Source organism: Centroberyx affinis, unplaced genomic scaffold (genome assembly GCF_046629955.1).
Source record: "Centroberyx affinis isolate AG114_WGS23_722 - 3 ecotype Tasmania unplaced genomic scaffold, CSIRO-AGI_Caff_v1 ptg000969l_1, whole genome shotgun sequence".
Classification (NCBI taxonomy): domain Eukaryota; kingdom Metazoa; phylum Chordata; class Actinopteri; order Beryciformes; family Berycidae; genus Centroberyx; species Centroberyx affinis.
This window is the reverse complement of record NW_027279540.1, coordinates 677,493-701,253: the sequence shown is the minus strand read 5'-3', so window position 1 is coordinate 701,253 and position 23,761 is coordinate 677,493. Positions and strand designations below refer to the sequence as shown.

Here is a 23,761-nt window from a genome sequence, read left to right as displayed (position 1 = left end):
TTCAAACACTTCACGATATTATAATGGACACGAAAATATGCTTCCTGCTTCTTTTTTTTTAGTCGTTGCTTTCTATTACATTACAACAGCAGCGCTCATTTGCAGGTCATTTCACAGCAGGAAATGGATAGATTTTTCCAAGACTGCAATAATTACATCATGTTTGTGTTATTTGTGTGCGTGTGTGTTGTTTGTGTATGTGTATGGAAAAGGGAGTGCAACAGTGTGAAAGAAAGAAAGAAAGACAGAAAGAAAGAAAGAAAGAAAGAAAGAAAGAAATGGGATCTTAGAGAAAATTAAACATCAAATGAAAATGGGAATGCAGCTGTGTATATCCTTTGGTAAATAATTAAACTGAGGTCCATGGTGAGAATCTATAGGGATGTTTTTGCACTCTTTGTGAACATTTCACCTTCCTGGCCTTATTTGTAGCATGAGAGTTGTGTTTATTGTTAACAGAAAGTTGTTTTCTCAAAGGAGATGGTGGAAGAGCAGATTATGATCTTAGGAAACAAAGGGATGGGAGCAAGTGGGAATGCAAGTTGACAAAGCTCTCTCTCTCTCATTCACACACACACACACACACACACACACACACACACACACACACACACACACACACACACACACCTGTGAGGTCAGCATTAAAGGACAGGAGCTCCAAGTCAGCAGAAAGAGACGGCTAAGGTGTTCCTCTGAGAAACTACCAGGCGAGCTGATCTCATCCTCGCCTTATCTCCCTATCTGTGCTCCACTTTCAGAGGTGCTGCTCAAGGGGCTGTCCTACGCCGCGCAGGAAAAAACATCAAAGATAAAATCACTGTGATGATATCTCGAGCAAGCATCACAGAAAACTCTGCTACCCATAATGCTCCACCCACCTACAGCTGTCTGCCTCTTCATCATGCACCACATTAGAGACGTATCTTACATATCAGTTACAGGCCCAATCTGGCAGACAGTATGAAAGGTTATGGTCATGTTTATCTGTTCCCTGATCAAAAGAGTCTGTAGTGCTATCCAAACAGTTTGTTTGCATGCACACACACACACACACATATACACATACACACACACATACACACAGCAAAAACATTGCAAAGCCTTGTGACCACTAGACAGGATGGCACAATGTCTTCATATCAATTTCTGTGTAAGCCATCATTTAAAAAAAAAAAAAAAAAAGAAAAAAAAGAGCACAAACATACTTCTGTGCTGGCCCACACAAATATTGGTTGGCTGTGCTAGTGCACTGCAGTCATTTGAGCTGTAATGATATGCTGAATGCTTTGACCCGTGGCCAGTATCGAATGCCACAGGCATGGTTTGTTTGACATGCCAGGCTTTGTTGGCTAGATATAGTAGAAACAGATCATTACTGTCATAGCTAATGTTGCTAATATTGCTTATAGTGACAGTAATCACAGGTCCTTTACTTCTCCCTTTCTCTTGTTCCCCTCATCCACCCTCCTTGTCTGTCTCTGTTAGCCTTGAGGCTAACAGAGAAAAAGCTTCTTGAGGTGACAGGCAATTATCTTAATAGCCTCATATCTCGAATATGTGAATGCATGCCAAATTCAAAGCCATACAGCAAACAGCCCACACAAGAATTACTGAATCTGCTAGAGAAAGCAGCCATTCCCTTTGTGACCCTCATCACATATCCATTAATAATTTTTTTGATCCAAATGATGCATGTACTCATCTGATTTCTGCCACCCTCAATCTAGCATGGCCTAGATTCCCATTTTACAGCAGCGACTTTCCCTTCCGCACTTCACAGCACAATGGGAGGCTTCTGCCTGTTTTGTTTTCTGTTAAAGGCAATGTCTAGAGTAAACAGGGAGAGAGGCCTGTTTGTTTGAACTGATTGTCATGCAGCAGTTATCCCCGCTGTCTTCAACAAGGGGTTGTCTGACACCCACGGTATCATGAGTGATTCCACAGAAGTGGGATTTCAAAGCAGCTCTCTGTGTGTGTGTGTGTGTGTGTGTGTGTGTGTGCGCACCTGCCAGTGTCTGGTAGGCACAAACAGGGAGGCTAGGCTTGTCACATGAGACACAGCACCACAGGCAGGGAGTGCAGCTAAAGTGATGAAGTACAGTACCAACTGATATCCTAGCTAGCACTTCATCAACGTCTACTTCGCCGCTGTATCCCCACCTCAGAGTCTGCTGCTTCCACGTGTTGAACTGCAGAACTGAAACTGTCTGATTCTTCCTTTACGATAATAGCATGAAAATAATTGCATACCCGTGTTTCTCTCCTGAAATTGAAGCAGCACAGAAGCGACCGCCTCACCCAAAATGATTTAATTTGTATGGGGTTTCAGTGGATAGTTTTAGTGTTGCGTGGTGTAAACGCTGTTTCAGAGGCTGTTCCACCCCATCAAGAAAAGAGGATGGGAGAAACGCTGTTGCATATAAAATGAATACAGCATAATGACACAGTAATTCACTTTAGATGATGGAAGTGGCAGTAAGCCGACCATAATCACGCTATGATAGAGTTCTATGAATACACCATGATGCATGGTATGGCAAAATGAAGGTGAATCATGGCATTTTGCTATAATTTTCCTTTCAAAGCAGGCATGAAGCATTACTTTTGGCGCAAAATCACTCATAAATCGAGCGGAGAGTGTTCTCTCCCAGGGGATCAGGGGATGGAGTGCCTTATGTGTATGTCTGTGTGCATGTGTGTGTGTGTGCGTGTGTGTGTGTGTGTGCGTGTGTGTGTGTTTGTTTGTGTTTATGTTTGCAGTCCTGTACAGTGTTCCCTGGGGGGATGGAGACAGGTTGCCATGGTAGCAGCTTGGATGTTGCGGAATTGCAGTGATGTTAGTGTGTTTGTGTCTTTTTGTGTGTGTGTGTGAGTGTGTGTGTGTGTGTGTGTGTGTGTGTGTGTGTGTGTGTGTGTCCATGCGCATGCGCCAAAGACACTGTGTTTTGATGTAGAGGCCAGACAAGGACAGTGTACTCTCATCATTTCATAGCTTATGATACAGGCGATGAAACACTGAGGAAGAGCTGTGTTGAGACTTTCCGCAACACGTTCATCACTTAAATGTGATCGAAATGTCGTTCCATCACAACCTGCATAGTCACAAAATGTTCTTATTTTATTTTTGAACAACTACTTATTTCCATTTTACTATTCATGCCTTTATACGAGCCGTCCAGGAAAAACAAGTCTCACAGCAGACAATGTGTGCATTCATAGCCTTCTGAGCATTATAGATCTGCTGTTTACCAAGCTCCCAGCAGACTTCACCCCCAGAGAGCTCTCCCCTCTGTTACCTTCAATAAATCCTTATTCTCCATGTGTGGTCTGTCATTGAATAATGTATCACACAACACTCTCAACACTGTGACAGAAACTCTATGGTATATTTATCCTGACTAATATGTGCTAGGCTGGACAGATGCACCGCTAATAAATAGTGAAGCTGAAGGTATAGTAAGGCGTACAGGTTACAGAAAATACATCTTTTTGAAGGCATAATAGAGTATGACCACCTTTTACTCTAATTATTACTGACTCTTATACAGTATACATGAGTATGGTGTTATTGCAGCATACCTAGCAGTATAACTAGCTCCTCAATGACAATAGCATCACTGTTGATATGGTACTACCAAGGTTGCGTAGCAACAACATATTAATCTAAATAACAACAACAAACAGGGTAAACGTAATCCATAATAGTTACAGATACTTTTGAAAAAAATATTATTTTGAAGGAAGAAGGCACAGGATGAGACAGTACAGATACCAAAAGGAAGATACGTTAGTAAAATAGGTTTTGGAGGCAACAGCTGAAAGCAATCAGCTTACATTATTCAGTAAAGTATTCCAGTTGATTACGTTACTGATTATCAGTAATCTGTAACATACTACATATTGAAACTAGCTTTCCTAACCCTGGCTGGCTCCAGTGGCAGCTCACCTCAGACTAGTAACACATTCTGACTGAATCATCAACAGCAGATACACTACAGTATATTGTTAGTGACTTGCCTTGTATCTCCAAAATGTCAAGTGTTCAGGAATTTTAATAAAACTGCCTGATTTTCCCTGTGATGCCCAAGGCAGTCCCATGCAGGTGCTCCAGTTCCGTGAAATATTTTCTACTCAGGGGAGACAATATCAGCTGTCAGGTATAGAGCAGAAAAAAAAATCTGAACACCAGTGATGCTTGTATCTGCTGTGATTTTTTTTCCACTCTTCCTGGCAGTTCTGTTTTACTGCTTTTCAGTCAATTACATACATACAGATCTAACAGCTCTGTTTAAATTCTGACAATGCTCTCGCCCCCTTGTAAGAGGTTTGCATATTCTTTATAGCTTTGATCATTTAGGAATGCATAATGAATCATGCATATTATTCATTAGATAGATCAAATCTAATAATATTAAATACAGTTTATGTCTATGTTTCATACGTAAATAAAAACACACAAATAAGAAAAAACGAAATACTGTACATATAAATCATGACATGTCATGTCTGATGCCTTAATGTGCATGTCTCTTTGATATATATACTGTATGTGTACAATAATCTCCTGGTTTATTTCAAACAGTCAATAGCTGGGCTTTGAGGCATGCACATTAAGGCGTCAAACATCATATGAATTGTCATTTCACCCCGACATAAATGCGAGATAGAGAAGGGGCTGAAATGCATTTTTGCTTTGCAGCCGGGCCGTTCGGAGGCCTTAAGCTGCAAAAGCTGTATGATTTCATTTGCCTGGCTGTAATGTATGACTATTATTAACCTCTCCACTTATGAGTGAGTGAGTCACCCTGTCCAATGACAGAGCTGCCACAAGCCCTCGCTCAGCTGTCTGACTTCATGAAGGAGAGAGATCCAAGCCAGTGACGCCAATCCTGTCTCCCCCTAGAGCCAAGATCCTTCCTCTCCACGTACAGAAGGTCTCGTCTCTGTGACCTGCCACTCATCCAGTCACACTTCCTGCTGCCTCGGAGAAAAAAGCAGCAAAAAAAAAACCTCCCACCACAATGTCTAGCTCTTCAGGCGTTACATCCTGAACGCACAAATTTAGGACATTTCCATTTTGATTCATCTGCAGAAGCGGCATAAAAAATGTTGGTCAGTAGCCAGCAGGTCGAATTAAGGTCAATGGAAGTGCCAGTGTTTATTTGATTCGCTGAAATGTCCCCCTGGGTTTGCCCTGATGCTGACTGGACAATTTTTCCAGCAATGGGTTCATCAATTTGTACTCAGGCATTTCCTGTGCTGCCTTAAGTAAACAAGCCGCTTATAATGTTAAAGTTATTAAGTGCTGTGGAAGGGCAAAAGTTTCAGTGTTCCAATGCATCATATGCAGTTGACAAATACGGGTGTTTTTAAGGCTTTGGGTGTTTAGTGTGCTTCTCTGCTCTGCTTTGTTCTGTTTGGATCCACATCACTTCTTTTGACTTTGCAAATGGAAAAGGTTTTCTATTTACATTAGGGGTTCCTTTGTCATTCGGTTTTCCTTGAGGATGAATGGCTGAGATTGGTTCTGTATTATGGATAGGCCATCTGTATGTGTGCTATATTACGTGAGCCGCACAGCACCGGTTGAGTGCAGCCTCTTTTATTAGTCTTTATTGTCTCGGATACTGAGAAAAGGTCAGCACAAAGCTGTGGTGAATGCGTTCACCATGGTTAAAATAGGTATTTATCAGCAGGCTTGCTTTTGCACCTCTAAGCGTATAGAAAATAATACGTATCTCAAGCATTTTCACAATAACTAGCCTGAGCAGTCTGTCGCATAAAACCTCATTGTTGATTGATGGGTAGATCGGATTACAAATTGATATCCAAAACCTTGCAGTTATAATTGCGATCCTTTCATGATTGCAATTGTTGTGTGACGAGCCGCCGCACCAAGCAGATCATTTAGAAAGAATGGGAGGAAATGTGAGCGTAGTCATATCATCAATGAAACATTATCCGCCTGATTCCTCCCCACTCCCTTCCTCTCTCTCGCTCTCTCTCTCTCTTTTTCTCCTTTCTGTCCTCGAATCCGCAGCTCCATCCCGCACTCTCCCAGTTAAAAACAGGCCTTAGGTCCCAAAGCGCCATGGAGGGCAGAATGTGGCACATGCACCCATCCCCAAAATAACTTGTTTTTTTCACTCACTTGAAATTGAGGGGTACTGCAGCTGCTGCCCAGAACCAAATCCCTTTTGGAAAATGCTCACTACGGGTCATAACAAGAGCAAGAATCACAGTACATGATACAATCTTCTGCAGTAAATAAGAAATAAACCTAAAGAAAGTCAAAACAGAAGTGAGAATGTCTCTGATAACTTGGACTGATGCAAATATGAATGAAAAGGTCTAACTTTAACCTGATATCCCAACCTTCCCCTCGGCCCCTTCACTGTATCTACAATTACCCGAAAGCTTGAAACGTTTGCCATATGTTTGTCTCATTAAGCATCTTGGTTTCACTTGGTTTTATTTGATGCCATTCACTCCTACATATTTCTGTACAATTACGCATTACGTAATGTTTTTCCACTGTTTGCAAAGCTATAACAGTCTGAATGTCTAACTGTCTCCAAGTCGTCTGGCCGGCTGACAGAAAGTGTCTCCCTGTTTTCCAGTCCAAAGAAGAGGTTGTGGAGCAGCAACGCTTTCAGTCAATCTCAACCCTCTTTCCTCCACCGCTCCTCTTCTTCCTTCACTCTCTCTCCACCTCTCATCACGTTCTCTTGCTCTCTGCTCTTCCAACCTCCTCCCTCTCCCTTGTACCTCCTCTCATTCCGGCTGAACGATCTCCTTCCTCCCATGCCCTTCTTCTCCGCCTCTGCATCTATCGTCTCATGTTTGATCAAATCTCTCAGTGGAAGTTACCCATAGGGTGTGGATGCAACAGATCTGATTCTTGCTGGTGTTAACTTGAGCCGGCTAGCCATGTTGCTATGCGACTGTAGGAAACTTAGGAAAATTGGCTATTGCTGATGCGCTAGGCAGGAAAATAACTCTCATTTGGCCGGCTTTCATGATGCATTCTAAAGCTTTTCAGAGCGGAAAAGACACAAATATGAAAATGACATGCTTCTGGTGGATCTGAACCCTTAGGCCCAGGCCTAGGATCTGGTAATCCTGCCCAATAACCTCAATAATACGAGTGAAACTGACCTCAGATCATTGTCTACGGGGCAACGCAGCCTATTAGGAAGGTGGTGAGTAACACAGCTCCAGGGATTCAGAGATGCTCACTCGTCCTCACTGACCTCTGTAGTCTTCCAGGACACATCCTGTTTCAGCAGTACACACACACACACACACACACGGACACACACACACGCTCATAAGCTCTTGCTGGAAGGCACTGCTGGGGCAGCCTGCCGTTACTCCTCAGCGTATAGGCGTGTCTGGAGAGCTGATGTGCCTCAATGGATTTTCTCGAGTGCTGCTCTCCACTAGGAATGAGTCACACAGTCCATCAGGGAATGAGGGCAAAAGGAATCTTTGGGGATTATTATTTTGATTCATGCACAGCTGTGGTCCGGGCTTAACTGAATCCCTGGTTGGTGTTAGAGCGTTGGGCAAACACAGAGATGTATTTGCAGAGATGCCATAACCTGTATACTGTAGCCTATGCAGACGTGTACGATGGTAATCTATGTGTGTTTGTGGTGATCTACAACGTTTCCATAATACAGGGGCATTTTCACATTGTTCTCAATTCAATGGGTGAAACACAAGCAAAGCTATTGTACAGTGGAGCATGTTCCAGCTTTATTACGGAGAATAAAGTGGGTGGCTCACGGAGATTATATCACAGAACTCAGAAACATGCACACACACACACACACACACGCATAGACACACACATACACAGGGCTGGGCTATAAAAGCATGTGGGTGCACCGCATTCTGCAACCACCATTCTGAGATGAGAGGTCTCTGTGTGAAAAATGCATTACCATGTTGCGGGGGCTTATTCAGGCAGGCAGTGAAAAATTTGAGATTTAGAATAGTATGTGTTTGTGTGTGAGTGTGTATGTGCATCACTGTGTGTGTGTGTGTGTGCATCACTGTGTGTGTGTGTGTTGTGTGTGTGCATCGCTACTGCCTGCAAGCATGGGAATAAAGGTTAAATCGAACACTTCTGTCAGTGTCCTGCGTCCAGCTGCAAGCATTCCTCTCAACGCCCCAGATTCCTACATGGAATTGCACAATCCTGTTCTCACAATCCCTCGGTATTACAGAAAGAACAATGAATATTTAACAACAGCAAATTAAAAAAAAAACACACAAATCCTCAGATGAGACCATGCAGATGTTGAGGACATGCAAATGAATCATGGTGCAATATAACTGTGAATTGGATAGATCTAGAGAGAGAGAGAGAGAGAGAGAGAGAGAGAGAGAGAGGGATCTCCCTTGCTTTCCCATGAATGACATTTCAGGAGGAAACACATTTGTAACACACCACGTACAGTAGCTATATTCTCGGTCCCATCCCCCCTCCTCCCTCCAATTTACCAGCATGGGATACATTTAGATTCCTGGGGGTGTAGCTTCACTACATGGTTCTCACATGACTGCATATTATAAGTCAGGTTGAAAGCCAATGGGGTTTCGCTGTGTGAGTGACGTCAGGGGGCGGGTCGGTACTCGTGTGTGTGTTTGTTTGTGTGTATGTGTGCGTGCATGCGTGTGTGCGTGCGTGTATGTGTGTGTGTATGGAAGCCCCTCCGCCAAGCAGGCAGCTCTCGCACTGTAGGCGCAGTGTGCAGTGTGTGCAGCTCGGCTGACCTCCCTCCGCACTGAATGGACTAGATTCCCAGCCACGTAAGAAGTACAGCAGCACCACGGGAGAGGATGTCTTGCTGAATCAAGGGATAGGCCTGGGAAAGTCGGCCGGCCGTCCCTTCCTTCCAGCAGCTACAGCAGCAGACAGACACACGGCAATTTCCTCCTTCTTTGGACTAGACCGAGAGAGGACGTCGACTCCCGCACACAACAACAAAAGAAGGGCTCCAGCAGTTACCGGATGGGGTTTTCTCCTTCTGTGGTAGATGACAATCGCCGTGCATGGATATGATCTGGGGGAACAAGGCCGTGCACTGACCTGGTACTAGTTAGCAAGGAAGCTAACTAGATAGCCCTGCACCTGCTAACCATCACTTGTATGTCGATTTCATCTGAATTCAGTAGCTATAACTAGCTTGCAAAACTTGCTTATATTTTACATGCGCTATTTTTTTCGTCTGTGCCTGCAAGCTGTATCCAACGAGTTGTTTCTGTTTTATGAAACGTGCCATACCATTAACCGGCAAGATAAGCTAGCAAAGAAGCTGTGGGCTAACTTAGCAGTCTTCATTCATTGTAAAGCTGACGTTTGGTAGCCTTTGTTGCAGTTTTTACTGTGCCTACTCGCACTGCTAGTGAGATTGCAGCAGGTCTGTGCAAAGGTTTGCAGTCAACTTGAGTTAATAATGCTTTTATTTTAGCCTGGCCTTGTGTCTTGAATGGGAAACAAAGGGGGGCAAATGAGTAGCTAAACTGCAAAAAAATAAAAATAATAATACACAGACCCCTTTTTATTGTATGAAAACCAGCCACCCAGCTTTGTCTGTCGATTATCATTAATTGATAATCAGCCAATACTATTCAACAGCAAGTCGCAGTAAAACTATCATTTCCTTTTTTTTTTTTCATTCAAGATCAGCTAGATTATTGGACTATTTGCGATATCATTGCACTGAGTTTACAACAATCAAAGTGGTTCCCTAGCAAGAAGAAGAACAAGGAGGAGGAAGGCCCCGATTTTGTGGAGTTATTACACCTTTCCTCATGAACATACAGAGGTCAAATCCAATTAACATTTCACGTTATGGGAGATCGCGGCACAAATCGCACGATTTCGAAGAATTGTCTTGCCTAAGGACTACAGAGTCGCACCAGAGCTTCAGTCCTAACCTCGGGTCCCCCAGCCCGCCGGAGACCCCGGACTCCTCGCACTGTATCTCCCGCATCGGGGACTACCTTTTGTTGGAGCCGCTGGAGGGAGACCACGTTTTCAGAGCCGCCCACCTGCACAGCGGGGAAGAGCTCGTATGTAAGGTTAGTAGGCTATTTGATGGAGGTATTCAGCCGCTGAATTGGCAGTGGCCTTTTTTTTTTTAAATTATTATTAATTGATGAAAAAGACGACGGGACGAAACCTCCTACAACATGCCAGCACCCAGCACAGTTTAAATGCATTTACCAGGATCTATAGGTTTTTATTATGCTTAGAGTAATGCCTGGAGAAAAAACAACTAAACTCAATTTATCCACTTTTATTATTTGCAGAATAGAGTTTATCCACCTTTCTCGGTCGACTAAAATCTTTTACGAGGTAAATTCACAGTAGGCTATGCATCATAGTAAGTAGTATCAAACGGATGATATAATCTTTTTTGGGGGGGATCATAAATGAATGCTGTCTGAATTTTTTTTTTGGGGGGGGGTAGTGGTTTTCCTTATGATGATCACCGACGGTAGGTCACAGTTTACCCACATTTTTTATTTACTTCTACATCGCTAATCGCCGTATTTCAATGCACATCCCCCCAAATGTACTGTACATATTCAACTCGGAAGCACCCAGTCGGTGTCTGCTGGTTGGCTATTGCAGCAATCACCCCTCAGTTTTTAATAATGCCCTGAATTGTAAATAGAGAGCTGGGAGAGGAGCCTAATGGAAAAAGTGAATGGGGCGAGCTGCGTGGTTTGGATTGCATGATGTAACACTGACAAAGGAGTGAGTAACCACGCACACACTCCTCTCAAAGTCCTGTCCTCGCTCACCCGTGGCTTTTCTCCCTCACCGTTTAAAATGAATGCGATTATGTCGCACTTGACGATCTATTTGTTGCATATATGCGTGCCCACAACGCACCTTTGGTACCAAATATAGTCGAAATATTTTTATTGCAGGGAATTTTGTATGGAGAGAAGCACATATGGATAGGGAACTTTACAAGTTCAGCAGCTGTATTTGGCTCTGGCATTGACCATCTAACCATAAAAAATAGACCACTATTCCCTTTGTGCACGACCTCGTGGCCTTCTCCCCCACCACATATGTAATCCATATTGACTTTAGTGTATTGCTAATTATAAGGGCATTGGATTGTCCCCGGGGTACATTCGGCTTTTAGAGGAGCTTTAAGCAGGCTTAAGTGGCTTGATGAAATGAGATGATAGTTATATGCGCCATTGGACTCATAAGAAGCAGCATACCCAAATATCCCCCTACCTTTTGCCTTAGATAACGTGTCGTCATGGCGATAACAAATTCCTGGCCTTTGGCACCTGCCTGTGAGCTAGCGTTACTGTTTGACCTCAGTTTCTTTGTATGTGTTTCAAAGCAGCGCCAGAGATCGATTTCTACCTCGCAGGATTGATAATTTCTGCCAAGCTGGAAGCCTAGGTCACTACTTCAGACCTTGAGAGCTGTGGGGAGTGCTTGTATTGACTGTGAGCAGAGAAGCCCTCTCACCTGAACTGACTGTACTGAAAGTCAATTGGAGGGTTACTATGGAAACGAAAGAGACACTGCACCCCTGGGCTGCAGTACATTCCAATTCACCAACTTACTGCTGTCACTTCGCCTGTATTCAGCCTCTCTCCCTACCTGCCCCGACAAAGTGAAACACTAGTTTGGTGTCACAAGACCGTGGCAGATTTCTCACGTTCAGCTTAATTAAAGGGCACTTTGCGCTCATCCAGTTGGTTTTTAATTGCATGTCTAGACGGTGGGAAAGGGCAAAAATTTGACTGTTTGGCACTATTGATTTAGAAGTCTCCCTGACATGTTCTCAACCTAGAAAGCATAAGATCTTGGCACCAAAACAACCACCTAATGGGATGGTTGCACTCATTATACGTTGCCCTGGATAAGAACCTCAGCCAAATGCCTAAAATGTAAATCTCTCCCTTTATGTGATTGCAGGTTTTTGACATTGGCCGCTACCAGGAGTCGCTGGCGGCCTACTTTGCCCTGGGCCAGCACCAGCACATCAACCAAATCCTGGAGATCTTGCTCGGGGAGACGCGAGCCTATGTGTTCTTCGAGAGAAGCTATGGCGACATGCACTCTTTTGTCCGCACCTGCAAGAAGCTGCGGGAGGACGAGGCTGCCCGACTGTTCCATCAGATAGCCTCGGCTGTGGCGCATTGCCACGACAACGGACTGGTCCTCCGTGACCTCAAACTGAGGAAGTTTGTCTTCAAGAATGAGGACAGGTGAGTCCTTCAGGAACCAAAAGTCTCTACTTTGCGTTGCCTGTCTGCTTTGCCTGTCACAGTGCACTTACTCATCTTTTTCCGTTTCATCTGTGTAGGTTGTATGTGATATTTCAGTTGTGTCAATGTAATCTTTGCATATCACACTGAAGATAGTGTAAGCTGAGACAATATAGGACAGAAATGCCCTTCCCAGATCTTATGCAGTGTGCAGGAAACATAAGCCCTTTGTGTTTCCCTCAGCTATTTTTGTGCAGGACTTGGTAGTTTTTTCATTTCTAGTGGAATTGCAATTTTTAGCTAACTCAGAGATTGGCATATGGAATCAAATTTGGGGTGGATCATGTCAAGCAGAGGTAATCGTTGGACTTATTACAGCCCAGATAGCAGAACTGCCATTGAACTGAAGCAGGGACAGAGAAGTTGCCAGGACTGGCTTTTGTGTGACAGATGTTCAATTAGACTGGGCTTTTGCCATTTAAGGCTGCACTTCTGTAGAGATCAGCAGCAGTAGGCTGTACACCATGCTTACAGTGCACAGGCTTACTGACCCCTGGTGGCAGTGTTTGAAAATTGCACCCATTAACTCCAGGCGTTGTCTGTTGCCACAGCAACCTGTGCACACCTAACTAATTTAGTATTCTTCAGAATGCCTGTAGATGCTGATTCAAAATCAAATTATTTTTTATTACCTCTTTCTCCTTATGGCCATTGCTGAGAGAGCCCGTAAATCCAATGCTAAATCAGCTAGTCCTCATCTAACACCGTATGGCAGAGGCAGAGGCTGCCACTCGATGCCCTCTATCTGAATGTGTGGCGTCACTCTCTGGCGCTCACTGTGGAAAAGGGAAGTTGAGCTGCCTCATGTATTCAATATGGGTCCAATGACCTTGACTGCTATACCAGCCTGCTCCGGGGCTGGGATGTCAAGTCCCCCCCCTTAAATGATTGATGTCTGCTGGATTCAAAGAGTGATGGTGCAAGACAGTATTGGGGCACATCTACTGTATGGCCTGTCAAGAATCCTCTTTCACCTTTTCAGCCTCATGGCTCAGTGGACTCGAGGGTACGGAGATGAGAAGAGGATGCTGCTTTAGAGACTGAGATGGAGATCCATTCTGGCTCAAACCCAAGTGTGTGATAAAGGGTCATGGTGAATACACAGAGAGGAGCGGGAAAGAGAGAGCAGACGTAAGGTGATAGCACCATAGCAGGTTTCCACAGCATGTGTTGAGTTCCTGACCTGGTTATGTCATACTCCTGTTAGCCATTGACCAACCACCAGCCTGTGTAAAGTCCATAGGTCAAAGGTTAGCCGCGAGTGGAATCCGACAGCACAGCAGAGCCACCTTACGCCGGCTCTGGCCCCGCCAAGCCTGGTGATCTCTTCACTCCTGCACCAAGCTCAAGAGATATTTTAGGATCAGGACACATACTGGATCCCGTATAGCTTAAATAAAGAGGCTGTGCTATGATTAAAAAACGGATTAAGCCTTGTTCCCTAATGATTGACAGGGGAGTGGATTTTCTCCAAACAGCCATCTGCATTTTTGTATCTGTAAACCCTACTGATTGTATTGCACGTTTGTACGTGTCCTACAAATGAGTTGTTATCCAGGCAATAACATGCTATGTTTGAATAAGCATTTGGCTCTTTATCTCTCTTTGAGAACAAAGGACATTTGGCTCACAAGAACAGTAGAATTTTCCTGAATGGAAAATGCAGAAACACTTCACAGCATATGAACATAAGGTGAAGCCTCCTGCTCCTCTGACAAAGGCAAATTACTATTACTGGCAATGAACTGCTGAGCCTCTGAGTGGGCTTACATGCAAGTGTATGCGTGTGTTGCAGACAGCAAAGATTAGGTTTTTGAATATGTATAAGCCAGTGCTTCTTGACTGTTTCCTAGTTAAACTGGAGCACAGCTCCCAGAAGATGCCACTATGCTCTCTCTTTGTCTTGTGCATCATGTCTCACAGCCCTCACACACAGATGGCAGCACTTGTGCAGCCTCACAACTGTCTCTCTTTGTCATGCGTGTGGAAAACTTGTTGCCTGAGCCTCTAAAGATTCTTAGTAACAATGTCTCTGAACAGCCAGGCATTATTATCAGCACTCAGCGAGTCATGGCTGCTGTTGTGGGGTTTAGAGAAGAGTCTAATGGATGCTATTTTTGGGGGCAAAAAGGCTAAAGAAGAAAAGACCCACATTGTTAGGAACTTGATTCTCTCAGCGAAACTGTTCAATGCATGCAACTTAAGATGATCAGTCACCTGTAATTGGGTTTCTTTGAATTGTGGAGGTCTTTTGAAAAACCTATTTATAGGCTGACGTTATTTGGCAGTGCTTTTATCTAAGTGAAAGGAAATGTCAAACTTAAGCCCGGAGCAGTATGCGCTCTACTAAGATGACCATCAGAACAAATTGCCCCGCTTGAATGTTTTTTGTGCACTTTTCAATTTCCTCAGATTGAATTTCACTTTACTGTGAGCAACATTTTATAAATTATCTGGGGTTTTTTTGTGGGTTAGTTGGTTAGGGTTGTTGACAAAGGTTGGAGCTGTGACATGGCTGCATTGTCTCTAACAGTATCCATATGATGACCGATTATAGGTATCCATCTTTGGCATCATGCTCAATGTATTTTTTCCCCCCTTGTGTGTCTCCAGGAGCCTCGTGAAGCTGGAGAGCCTTGAGGACACTTATATCCTGGATGGTCATGACGACTCCCTGTCAGACAAACATGGCTGCCCGGCGTATGTCAGTCCTGAGATCCTCAACGCCAATGGCAGCTACTCGGGAAAGGCGGCCGACGTCTGGAGTCTGGGCGTCATGCTTTACACCATCCTCGTGGGGCGCTACCCTTTCCACGACGTCGAGCCCGGCTCCCTGTTCAGCAAAATCCGCCGGGGCCACTTCAGCATCCCCGAGACGCTCACGCCCAAGGCCAAGTGCCTGATCCGCTCCATCCTCCGCCGCGAGCCCGCAGAGCGCCTCACATCACGGGAGATTCTGGAGCACCCCTGGTTCGCCTCCTCCGGGGCCTTAGGGGGCACTGTGGTGCAGGGCAGAGGGGAGCGGGAGCAGGAGCAGACGGTGCCTGAGGTGAACATGGAGGAGGAGCTGGAGCAGTTCTTCAGCTGAGCCAACACCAAGCACAAAGGGACGACTCTGCCACGGTCGGCTCGCCACGCTCACAGCAGAGCCAAAACAGTAGTTTAGAGATTAACAGGTGAACATTTGTCACTCACAATAAAGGTGTTTCCATTCTGTTTTCTTTCCATCATTTCATGGAAAACCTTGAGCCTGGCATGACAAATGGCATCTATACGTCACCTGGGGACGCACTTCCCCTCGTGGGTTGTCGCCGCCAGACATGCAAGTCGCAAACAATGTAGCAAATGTTCTTTTGGATCTGTTTGGTTTAATGTGGTGCTCTTTAAAAGTAGAGACATACACCATTCTTGACACTATGGAAAGCATGAAGGGACAGGAGAACAGACAGGAAACCAAGGAGAACAATTCAAAATGAACTGACAAACTGCAACACCACTCCTTTTACAGTATGCGTTTTTTTTCTCACAGCTTTAGGTAGCACCAATCCATAACCACAGACCCAGGGTCAGAAATCACAACCCCAAGTCCTATGGTTAAACTAGTTCAAGGTGATGTTATGACTGACCTGGGACCATTGGTTAAGAAATGGGGCAGCTCATGCCTGTTCTCACGATCATCAAGATGGATGACCTCATCTTTGTTTTGTGTTTTTAAGTTTTGTTTTATCATCTCTCATTTGTGTCTAACATGACATTTTACGTTATTCAAAGTACTTTATCCCTGACATAGATGCTCACTAAGCTCCTTGACGTACTTGTTTTCAGTGATTTGTGTATTTCTGCCTCATCAATCTCTTAAGCCTTTACCACACTGTCTTCATTGCTCCACTTTTAATTTTTCAATAACAAGACTTTTCTTTTTAACTGACACCTTTTTTGTTTTTAAGCTATTCCATTCTGTTGTTACTGCTGCTTTAATATCCCTCCCTAAACCTCAATCTGAAACCGTTCTCTTGGTAAGCCTCCAAACGCGGCATCATGCACTTGATGTGTTAAGGTTAGGTGAACGAACGATTCCACCTCTTAAAACTAGCTTCCTCTTATTTAAATTCATTCTTCATTTGTAGGAACGAAAAACTTAACATTTATTTAAATTGTAACAACTATATATATAAATATAAATATATATATTTAAAAATACATTGCAGGGTTTTTCTTTATTCAGAGATTCCTTTTTCATGTATGATGTAGGCAATATCTTTTGACACAGGACAGGCGCAAAGGGGAAAATGTCTGTCTGAAGTTTTAGAATAAACAATATATCTTCTGTGCCAGTATTCCTGTGCCCGGCCGCCCATGCCACCCGGTCTCCCTTATTTCTTTTCAAACTTGATTCGAGTTATTCAATGATACTATTGCTATGACATGGTCTCTCCAGGACCTCATGTTAGTTTTCTACTGCCTGCGTAGGTTCTGTGAAATGATCATGTTCGGAATGGGTACCAGTGGACATGTTTTGTCGTATCTCAATGTTACTTGAATTTGTGTTTTTATCTAGTCATTGGCATGTGCCCTATGAATGCTATAGCCTGCCTAGCAGGGGGAGAGGGGTGGGGGGAGGGGTGCTTGTTTTTTAAGAAAAGTTAAAAACGTGAAAATTCTCAATTTGCTACTTTCTGAGTTGCTTTTCAAAACAACTATTGCTTTTATTGTTTTGTAGACTGAGCTACCTTTATTTAAGTTGGTGCTGATTTGGTGCTAATGTTTAGTCCTTCTTTTGTTTCATGGAGGGGGGTGGTGCATGGTGGGATATCTGCCTCGGATGTTCTGATTGTATCGTAACAGATTCTGGTGTTTTGTCCAAATTTATTCAGTAAATAAATTGTGAACTGCTATTGGACTTTGTTTTTCTCTTTCTTACATTTGAATTGTACTAACACAATGGCTACTGGCAAACACGAGCATCACACCTCATCACACTCTCACTAGAAGCTAAAAATGTAATTGGCATCTTAATAATTTATGACTTGACTGTAAGCATGGTCTATTCTTTTCTCCTGCCCTGCATAAAACAAAAAATGACTTTTTGTTTTATCCTTGCTCATGCATTACAGACTATTTTAAAATTCCTGACTATGCATTAAAGTTAAATGAAGGTATACAGTCAAAAGATGGTCACTTTCCATCTTCCATCTGTCCGCTGCACAGAAGGCAGCTAAAGGCTGAAGCGTGCATTGGGATAATCCAGAAGATATAGTTTCAGTGGCTTATCAAAGGACTCCTTTTATGGGATATTTGACAGGAAGGAGAGAGGAGAGTATTTATCCCCGAGCTACAACTTAGTGATTCCAGGTCTGTGATGTAGAGATTTTGAACCCCATTTCATAGAGCCAGGTAGAAAAACGTATTTTTCACATCCAATACACTCTCAGCTAGTGTGCCTTAACAAAAGCACTTTCCAGTTCTTCATCACAAGACAGCAATCACAGAACTTTGAACTCGAGTGGAATCGCTTTTCCAAATGTGTGAGGAGGAAAGGCTTTTGCTCCATCTTAACCGCTCTGTCAGCTCCACTCCATCTAAATGATTGCACAAGTGAGGCACTGGGAAAAGCTCTTTAGTCAAATCATTTTCCTGGTAGCGCTCTACATTGTGGTTTTTTGTTTTTTTTTTGGTCTGTTCAGTTCAGTATGAAAACATTGTAGTTCTGCGAGGCTAGCTGACCTTCTTTGGCTCCACTGACCTCCTCCTGTCTTTGAGTCCCTCTGAGGAAGAAAATCACTTCAGATCCCATTTGTTCCTACAGTACAAGGACATCATCTGGTATGTGTGTGTCCAAGTGTGTATGTGCATCTATATGTGTGTATGTGTGTGTGTGTGTGTGCCCTGAGCTTGGCTGTTCTGGGCAGAGCTCTTCCACCTGTCATGTTCGTGCAGAGTAATCCTGATTAAGGTTATATCTATCAGACAAGGCAGACAGCTGCTGTAATAGCCAGAATGCTTGTTATCTCTCTTTGTTTAAATAAAGGATAAATGAATAAACGAATGTCCTTTGACACACAATGACAAATTAAAGTCATGGCTCTACTGAGCACCTGCTGGCTGTCATTGTTTTGACAGCCTGCGTGTTTTTTGGTGTTTGAGGATACAGTGTTGCACATGGAGAAGAGACTCCTGCCCCGCTCTGCCACTTCATTTCAGTGAGCTGAATGAAGTCGAGCGGTTATTTGAAGATTGAAAATGATTTCACAAGTGAGGCGCTGTGAAAAGCTCTTAAGACCAACCATTTTCCTGGCATCGCTCATAAAAGCGGTTCTCGACTATATTGTCTCTCAGTGTGAGACATTCATCAAATTTTAAATTGATGGATTACTATTGCACTGTGTACTCTCAATACGCTCAATGGTTTATGAGCAGAGCGCACCTGAAAATGGGAAGTTGCTCTCAGTGTATAAATAAAGGATGCAAGGGTGAATATAGTGATGCTTATTTGTAGTAGTAGATTTCCTGTGGACAGGTCATGGCCTTCATAAACTGTAGCTGATGTATGCTAGCCTGACCTCTAGTGGCAAACCATGTAGATTACTGTACCAATTATTGGCATAGTTGATGGCATGGTTGATTTGTGCCAATGTGAGGAAAATGTGTGACAACTGGGTGATCAAGCCATCTTTTTTTTTTTTTTGGCCCTTTATTGAACAGATTTTTCCAAGTCTGTGATCATAGACCTTGCATTTAAATTAGTTTGAGCAGTTTGGATCTCTGTGCTGTGCAATTAGGACTTTCACTAATTAGAGAGAGCTTCTGCTGAGAAAACAGGCAGTGGCAGCTTCACAGTGTAAACAAGGATCCCTAGGCAAACTGAGGACTGTTTCTGGTTTGATTCAATCTGACCTGGTGTCTAAATTTAGAAGATTTTAGTTACAACAAGATGAAGATTTAAAGGCTTTCGCGAGCCAAGACAGGAATGAGTTGCAGGCGGCCACATTTCCTACCCTACTTGGTTGTATTGCCTGTTGACATGAATGATTCATCTAATGTTTACACTATTCATTCAGTACTGCACATTTCCGCAATCTGTCAAAGTGATGGGGAAAGCTGTTGACATTCACAAACCATTTCAGGATTTAGAAAACGTACCAAAAACATCCCAGAAAAAGGCTTCAGTTTGGGCTAAATAATTGATGTGTATTTGCAGCTTTCTGTAACACCAGCACAGTGCCTTAGCTTTTTAGTGAAAGGGGGAATGCCATTCAAGACAATAGTTCATTTTTCCTGTGGGTATGTGTCTATTATGTGTCTTTTTACAAGCCTCAACTTTCTGTCTAAGCGAGAAACCTGAGAACCAAGACTTTAATATAATATTCCAAAGTACAATCTGGAGATGCTCCCTTAACAGTGAACTAAAGAATAAGACCAGCATAACTTCTGTCTAAACTTTGAAATCCAAATAAGTTATTGCAGTACATCCAGTTCCAAACAAATGTGCTGTGACCCTTGCCCCAGAAAATCCTCCTGTCACAGTAATCTTCTTTTGCAATTCATTCTCTAGAGCTTCAAATCAGTATGAGATAACAGATTTAGGGGGGGAGGTAGGCTCTTTTCTCTGATGAATGACTATGGGAGATTATAGTTATATATTGTATATTGTAGTGAATGTTGTCTATGCAGAGCAAACAGTTTCAATGCAAACAAATGGGCAAGAAAGCTGACATTCAGCAGTATTCCCTTTTATCATTTTCTCGATGTTTGAATGTACACTATATAAATGAGTGTTAAATGTGCAGACCGTTCTTTTCAGTCACCCAGTTTCCCCTGGGATGTTGTAGCCACTTAACTGTATGCTGTTGTATAGTTTTAAATTAGTCTGCATTTAAAAGGTGAATAGCCTAAACCTGAACAGACTTAATTTGAGAGCAGATATTAAGGGAGCTGTCTGCTAGTCCCTTACTGTCTGTTTTTCCTGGGCAACACCTGACCACAGCCAGTTCAGGAATCAGTCCCGAAACAGGGGAGGATGAAGAGCTCTCTCTTCTTAAATTATCCCTTACTCTGTAGCTGTTACTCCCCACTTTTCAGCAGCAATATGAGTATTCTGCAATTCAATTAACTCTGAGTGGGCTCAGTTTCGATTTTATGTAACTCAAGGGAACAACAGCGCTGTCTCGGAGCAGTGAAAGTTTTTCTGTGTTCCACCGAGCTGCTCCAATTAAGGTTAATAGCATGGTTGTGTAACGATCCTGCTACAACAAGGGCCTTTTCAAACGCCGCTGCTATTGTGTCTGTCTGGGGTTTGGCAGAATAGAGGCATCCCCCAATGGAGCCAGTAGGCTATAAAGGTGCTTCGGCGAGCAGGTCCCCAGGCGCAGCCCGGTGCACATGGGTACCCTTGGGTGTTCTGGCAGAGTTCTGTGGCAGGGCACCAAGGAAAACACACAGACAACAGATGGCCTCTGTTGTCTTCCACCCATCCATGGAGCCTCGGCTGGCTCTGGGTTACAAAAGCCACCGAGCAACAGAGACTCAGAGAGAGAGAGGGAGAGAGAGAGACAGAGAGAGACAGAGAGAGAGAGGGAGAAGTTTAAGATTCAGTCAGGTCTCAGGTGGAAATGTGAGCCACATTTGAGCTAGCTGCCATATCCTGCATAACACTGGCAAGTGACATACAGCTTTGCTCTTTATTTCAAAAATAGAATTGATTACATCATCTAAAAAGTTATTATTATTATGTGAGCAATTTTAATAATAAACCCAAGGGAGTTTTACTTGCCAGCAGTCTTTTTTGGAGCAGGTGTCTCTTTCTTTTTTTTTTTTTTTGGGACATCTGATTTTATATATTTATATCGGCAACATGTTATATTTGAGGGTAAGACCATTTTCTTCTAAAACACATGGGGTTCATCACATTACATCACACTACAATGACGTGATGTACAGCACATGTACAAGACAAGTTCTCTTCTCCAGTGTTCGGGCAGATCAAAGTCATTGCTTTCAACACTAGATGGTGCTCAGCAACAGAGTTTTTGGGTGTAAGCGGCTGATGGGGGACATGGCCTGTTTTCATGACTGTCTGTCAGATTCCCTATGGGACAAAATTTAGTTTCATGTGAAAAAAAAGAAACCTCTCTGATTCTACAAATTATGCTGCTTATTCCTACAGAGGGCTTAGTTGATGAAGAAAGTTGGTTTGATTACAAAATGCACTTATTGTAAGTTGCTTTGGACAAAAGTGGCTGCTAAATGACATAATGTAATGTTCTTTACTTGCTGGCAAAAGGGAGGGTAAGTTTCAAGAGACACACACAACCTATGCCTACATTTTTCATGAGGAGCCTGGGGTGCTGAGCGAGGTTTCTCTATTATCCATTGTAAAAAATAGATATCTTATACTCTTAAATTCTGGCAGAGGGGCTTAGTGGGATAATGCGCGTGCCATGTACATTACTAGGGACTGCTAAGGTTCAACTCCTAGCTCATACTGTGCCATTATTCTGCTGTATTATGTTATATATATTACTCTTAACGGTGCAGTCTACAAAACGTATTAAACATTAGAAGAGGACTGTTCACTGTCCGTAAAAAATGTGTTCAGTGGAAACCCTGGTGATCCTCATCTGGTAATTAACTCTTAACAAGCCGTTTAGTATCAGTTTACACTCAAGGAAGCATGAAAACTCTGTGCTTTTAAAAATTGTACAGCCCAATGAATAGCAACGCATAAAACCCCAGGGAGGCAGGAAGTCATCAGTGTGTTTGGCCGAACAAGCAGTGGCAAAGGAAACACAGTCACAATTAAGTGTTTTGGAATATTTTTATGCGACTTGCTTATATTGGACGCATCACAAAAAATGCTTGTTTTTTTGTCAAGCATTGCCCCAATTATCTGGTCAGTAAACAGCATAATCAGAGCCTCAAGATGACAAAGTAAATTGGAGAGCGGTCCTGCATGCTCCCTCTGTTTTTCACACCCTTTTGTCAATACCCAATTATCCTCTCTGTTGCTCTTTCCACTGATAGCACATGACTTAAAATAGCTTTTAGGGGCATTGTTTTCTAATTGCAGCAATCCAGAGTCACTTGACGCATTGATCAAACATTAGAAGCTTTAAATAGCATAGGCAAGGTTGGCTGGAGCAGAAGAGAGATCACAGAGCATTTTCACACCCGTGCAGAGCCATTGCAAACGGTATATTCTTGGCTCGTTTGTCATTTCTTTCCACAGTTTAAAATGCTTAAGATGGTGATACAGCCCTACAGCGGACTGTGTCGTCAGCCCCCGACAGCTGTGGTTGGCGCGGATGTTGCTCATGTAAGGACACTTATGATGACTGCACGGATCGAATCAGGCATTGATTGCTATTTGTGTCTGAACACTAAACCTCATTCAGTAATTATAGGACATCCAATGCTCTGGAGGCCCCACGAATGTATGAAAGTATCAATTCAGCAGGGCCTGTGATGTTTGTGATAATTACCTCCATGTTTGTCAAGGACACTCTGTGCACGTTTGCCTCGTTGCTGGTAAGCATAATGTCTTCCATATTGCTTCTGTCACTGAGATGCACGCCGTCCCCATCTACTGCCCTTTGTAAATGGCGTGTAATATTGACTTTGGCTGTAAGATATTTGCAGCACTATTTTCAAAATCCCACTGTACACCTAATTAACAGGCAATAAGCAACTTCTTATGTTTCGCATCATTTTGATATCGCTCCAAAATATGTTTTTTCACAAGTAACAAATGAGTAAGGCTTGGAAATATTGTAACTATAAAGTTACAATATTTGGCCATCACAAAACTGATGTTAAGAAGTAGGCTACCAATTCTTCTGTGATGGTGAGGAGTTAGAAATTGTACATAGTTTCAAATACCTGGGTATTGTATTTAATTACAACGGTTCATTTAAAATTGCTATTGAGGAACTCTGTAAACGGGCCTCTAGAGCTGTTTGCTTTACTGTGTAAGTGTAGGAAGTTTGATTTGCCAATAGATATTAGACTAGAGCTTTTTGATAGGCTTGTGACACCAGTTATGCTGTATGCATGCGAAATATGGGGGTTTGAGAAGACAGCCATTTTAGAGAGGTTACATCTGGAATTCCTCAAGTATACATTGTAAGTTAAAATGTCAACTTGTAATAATATGGGGAGTTTGGAAGACACCCACTATGTATTGGTATTAAAAAAAGAATTATTGGTTACTGGAGGAGTTTGTTGAAGGGGAAGGATACAAAGATCAGCCAGGCAATGTATAATTGTTTATTTAACTTGTATATCACTGGAACGTATATATCACAATGGATTACATCTGTTCAGCAAATATTAGATGAATGTGGTTTCTCCTACCTTTGGTTGGATCAGAGGTGTGATAATATTAAATGGCTGAAGCTGGCAGTTGAGCAGAGGTTAAAAGATCAGTTTCTGCAGAAGT

General features: G+C 43.0%; 1 protein-coding gene across 1 annotated transcript; it reads left to right on the top strand.

Moving 5' to 3' along the window:
• Positions 1-8,782: 8,782 nt before the first annotated feature.
• trib2 (tribbles pseudokinase 2) lies at positions 8,783-17,187 on the top strand. The gene is made up of 3 exons (XM_071522241.1): positions 8,783-10,098; positions 11,975-12,267; positions 14,941-17,187. The coding sequence occupies exons 1-3, from the start codon at positions 9,829-9,831 to the stop codon at positions 15,413-15,415; spliced, it is 1,038 nt and encodes a 345-aa protein (XP_071378342.1). The 5' UTR covers positions 8,783-9,828; the 3' UTR covers positions 15,416-17,187.
• The last annotated feature ends 6,574 nt before the right edge of the window (positions 17,188-23,761 follow it).

What these genes read in the sequence shown, in the direction of transcription:
- trib2 (XM_071522241.1), top strand. Translation starts at nt 9,829, where the DNA reads ATGAACATACAGAGGTCAAATCCAATTAACATTTCACGTTATGGGAGA. An exon ending in GGGAAGAGCTCGTATGTAAG is followed by an intron (nt 10,099 to 11,974) that starts GTTAGTAGGCTA and finishes ATGTGATTGCAG; the next exon opens with GTTTTTGACATTGGCCGCTA. An exon ending in GTCTTCAAGAATGAGGACAG is followed by an intron (nt 12,268 to 14,940) that starts GTGAGTCCTTCA and finishes GTGTGTCTCCAG; the next exon opens with GAGCCTCGTGAAGCTGGAGA.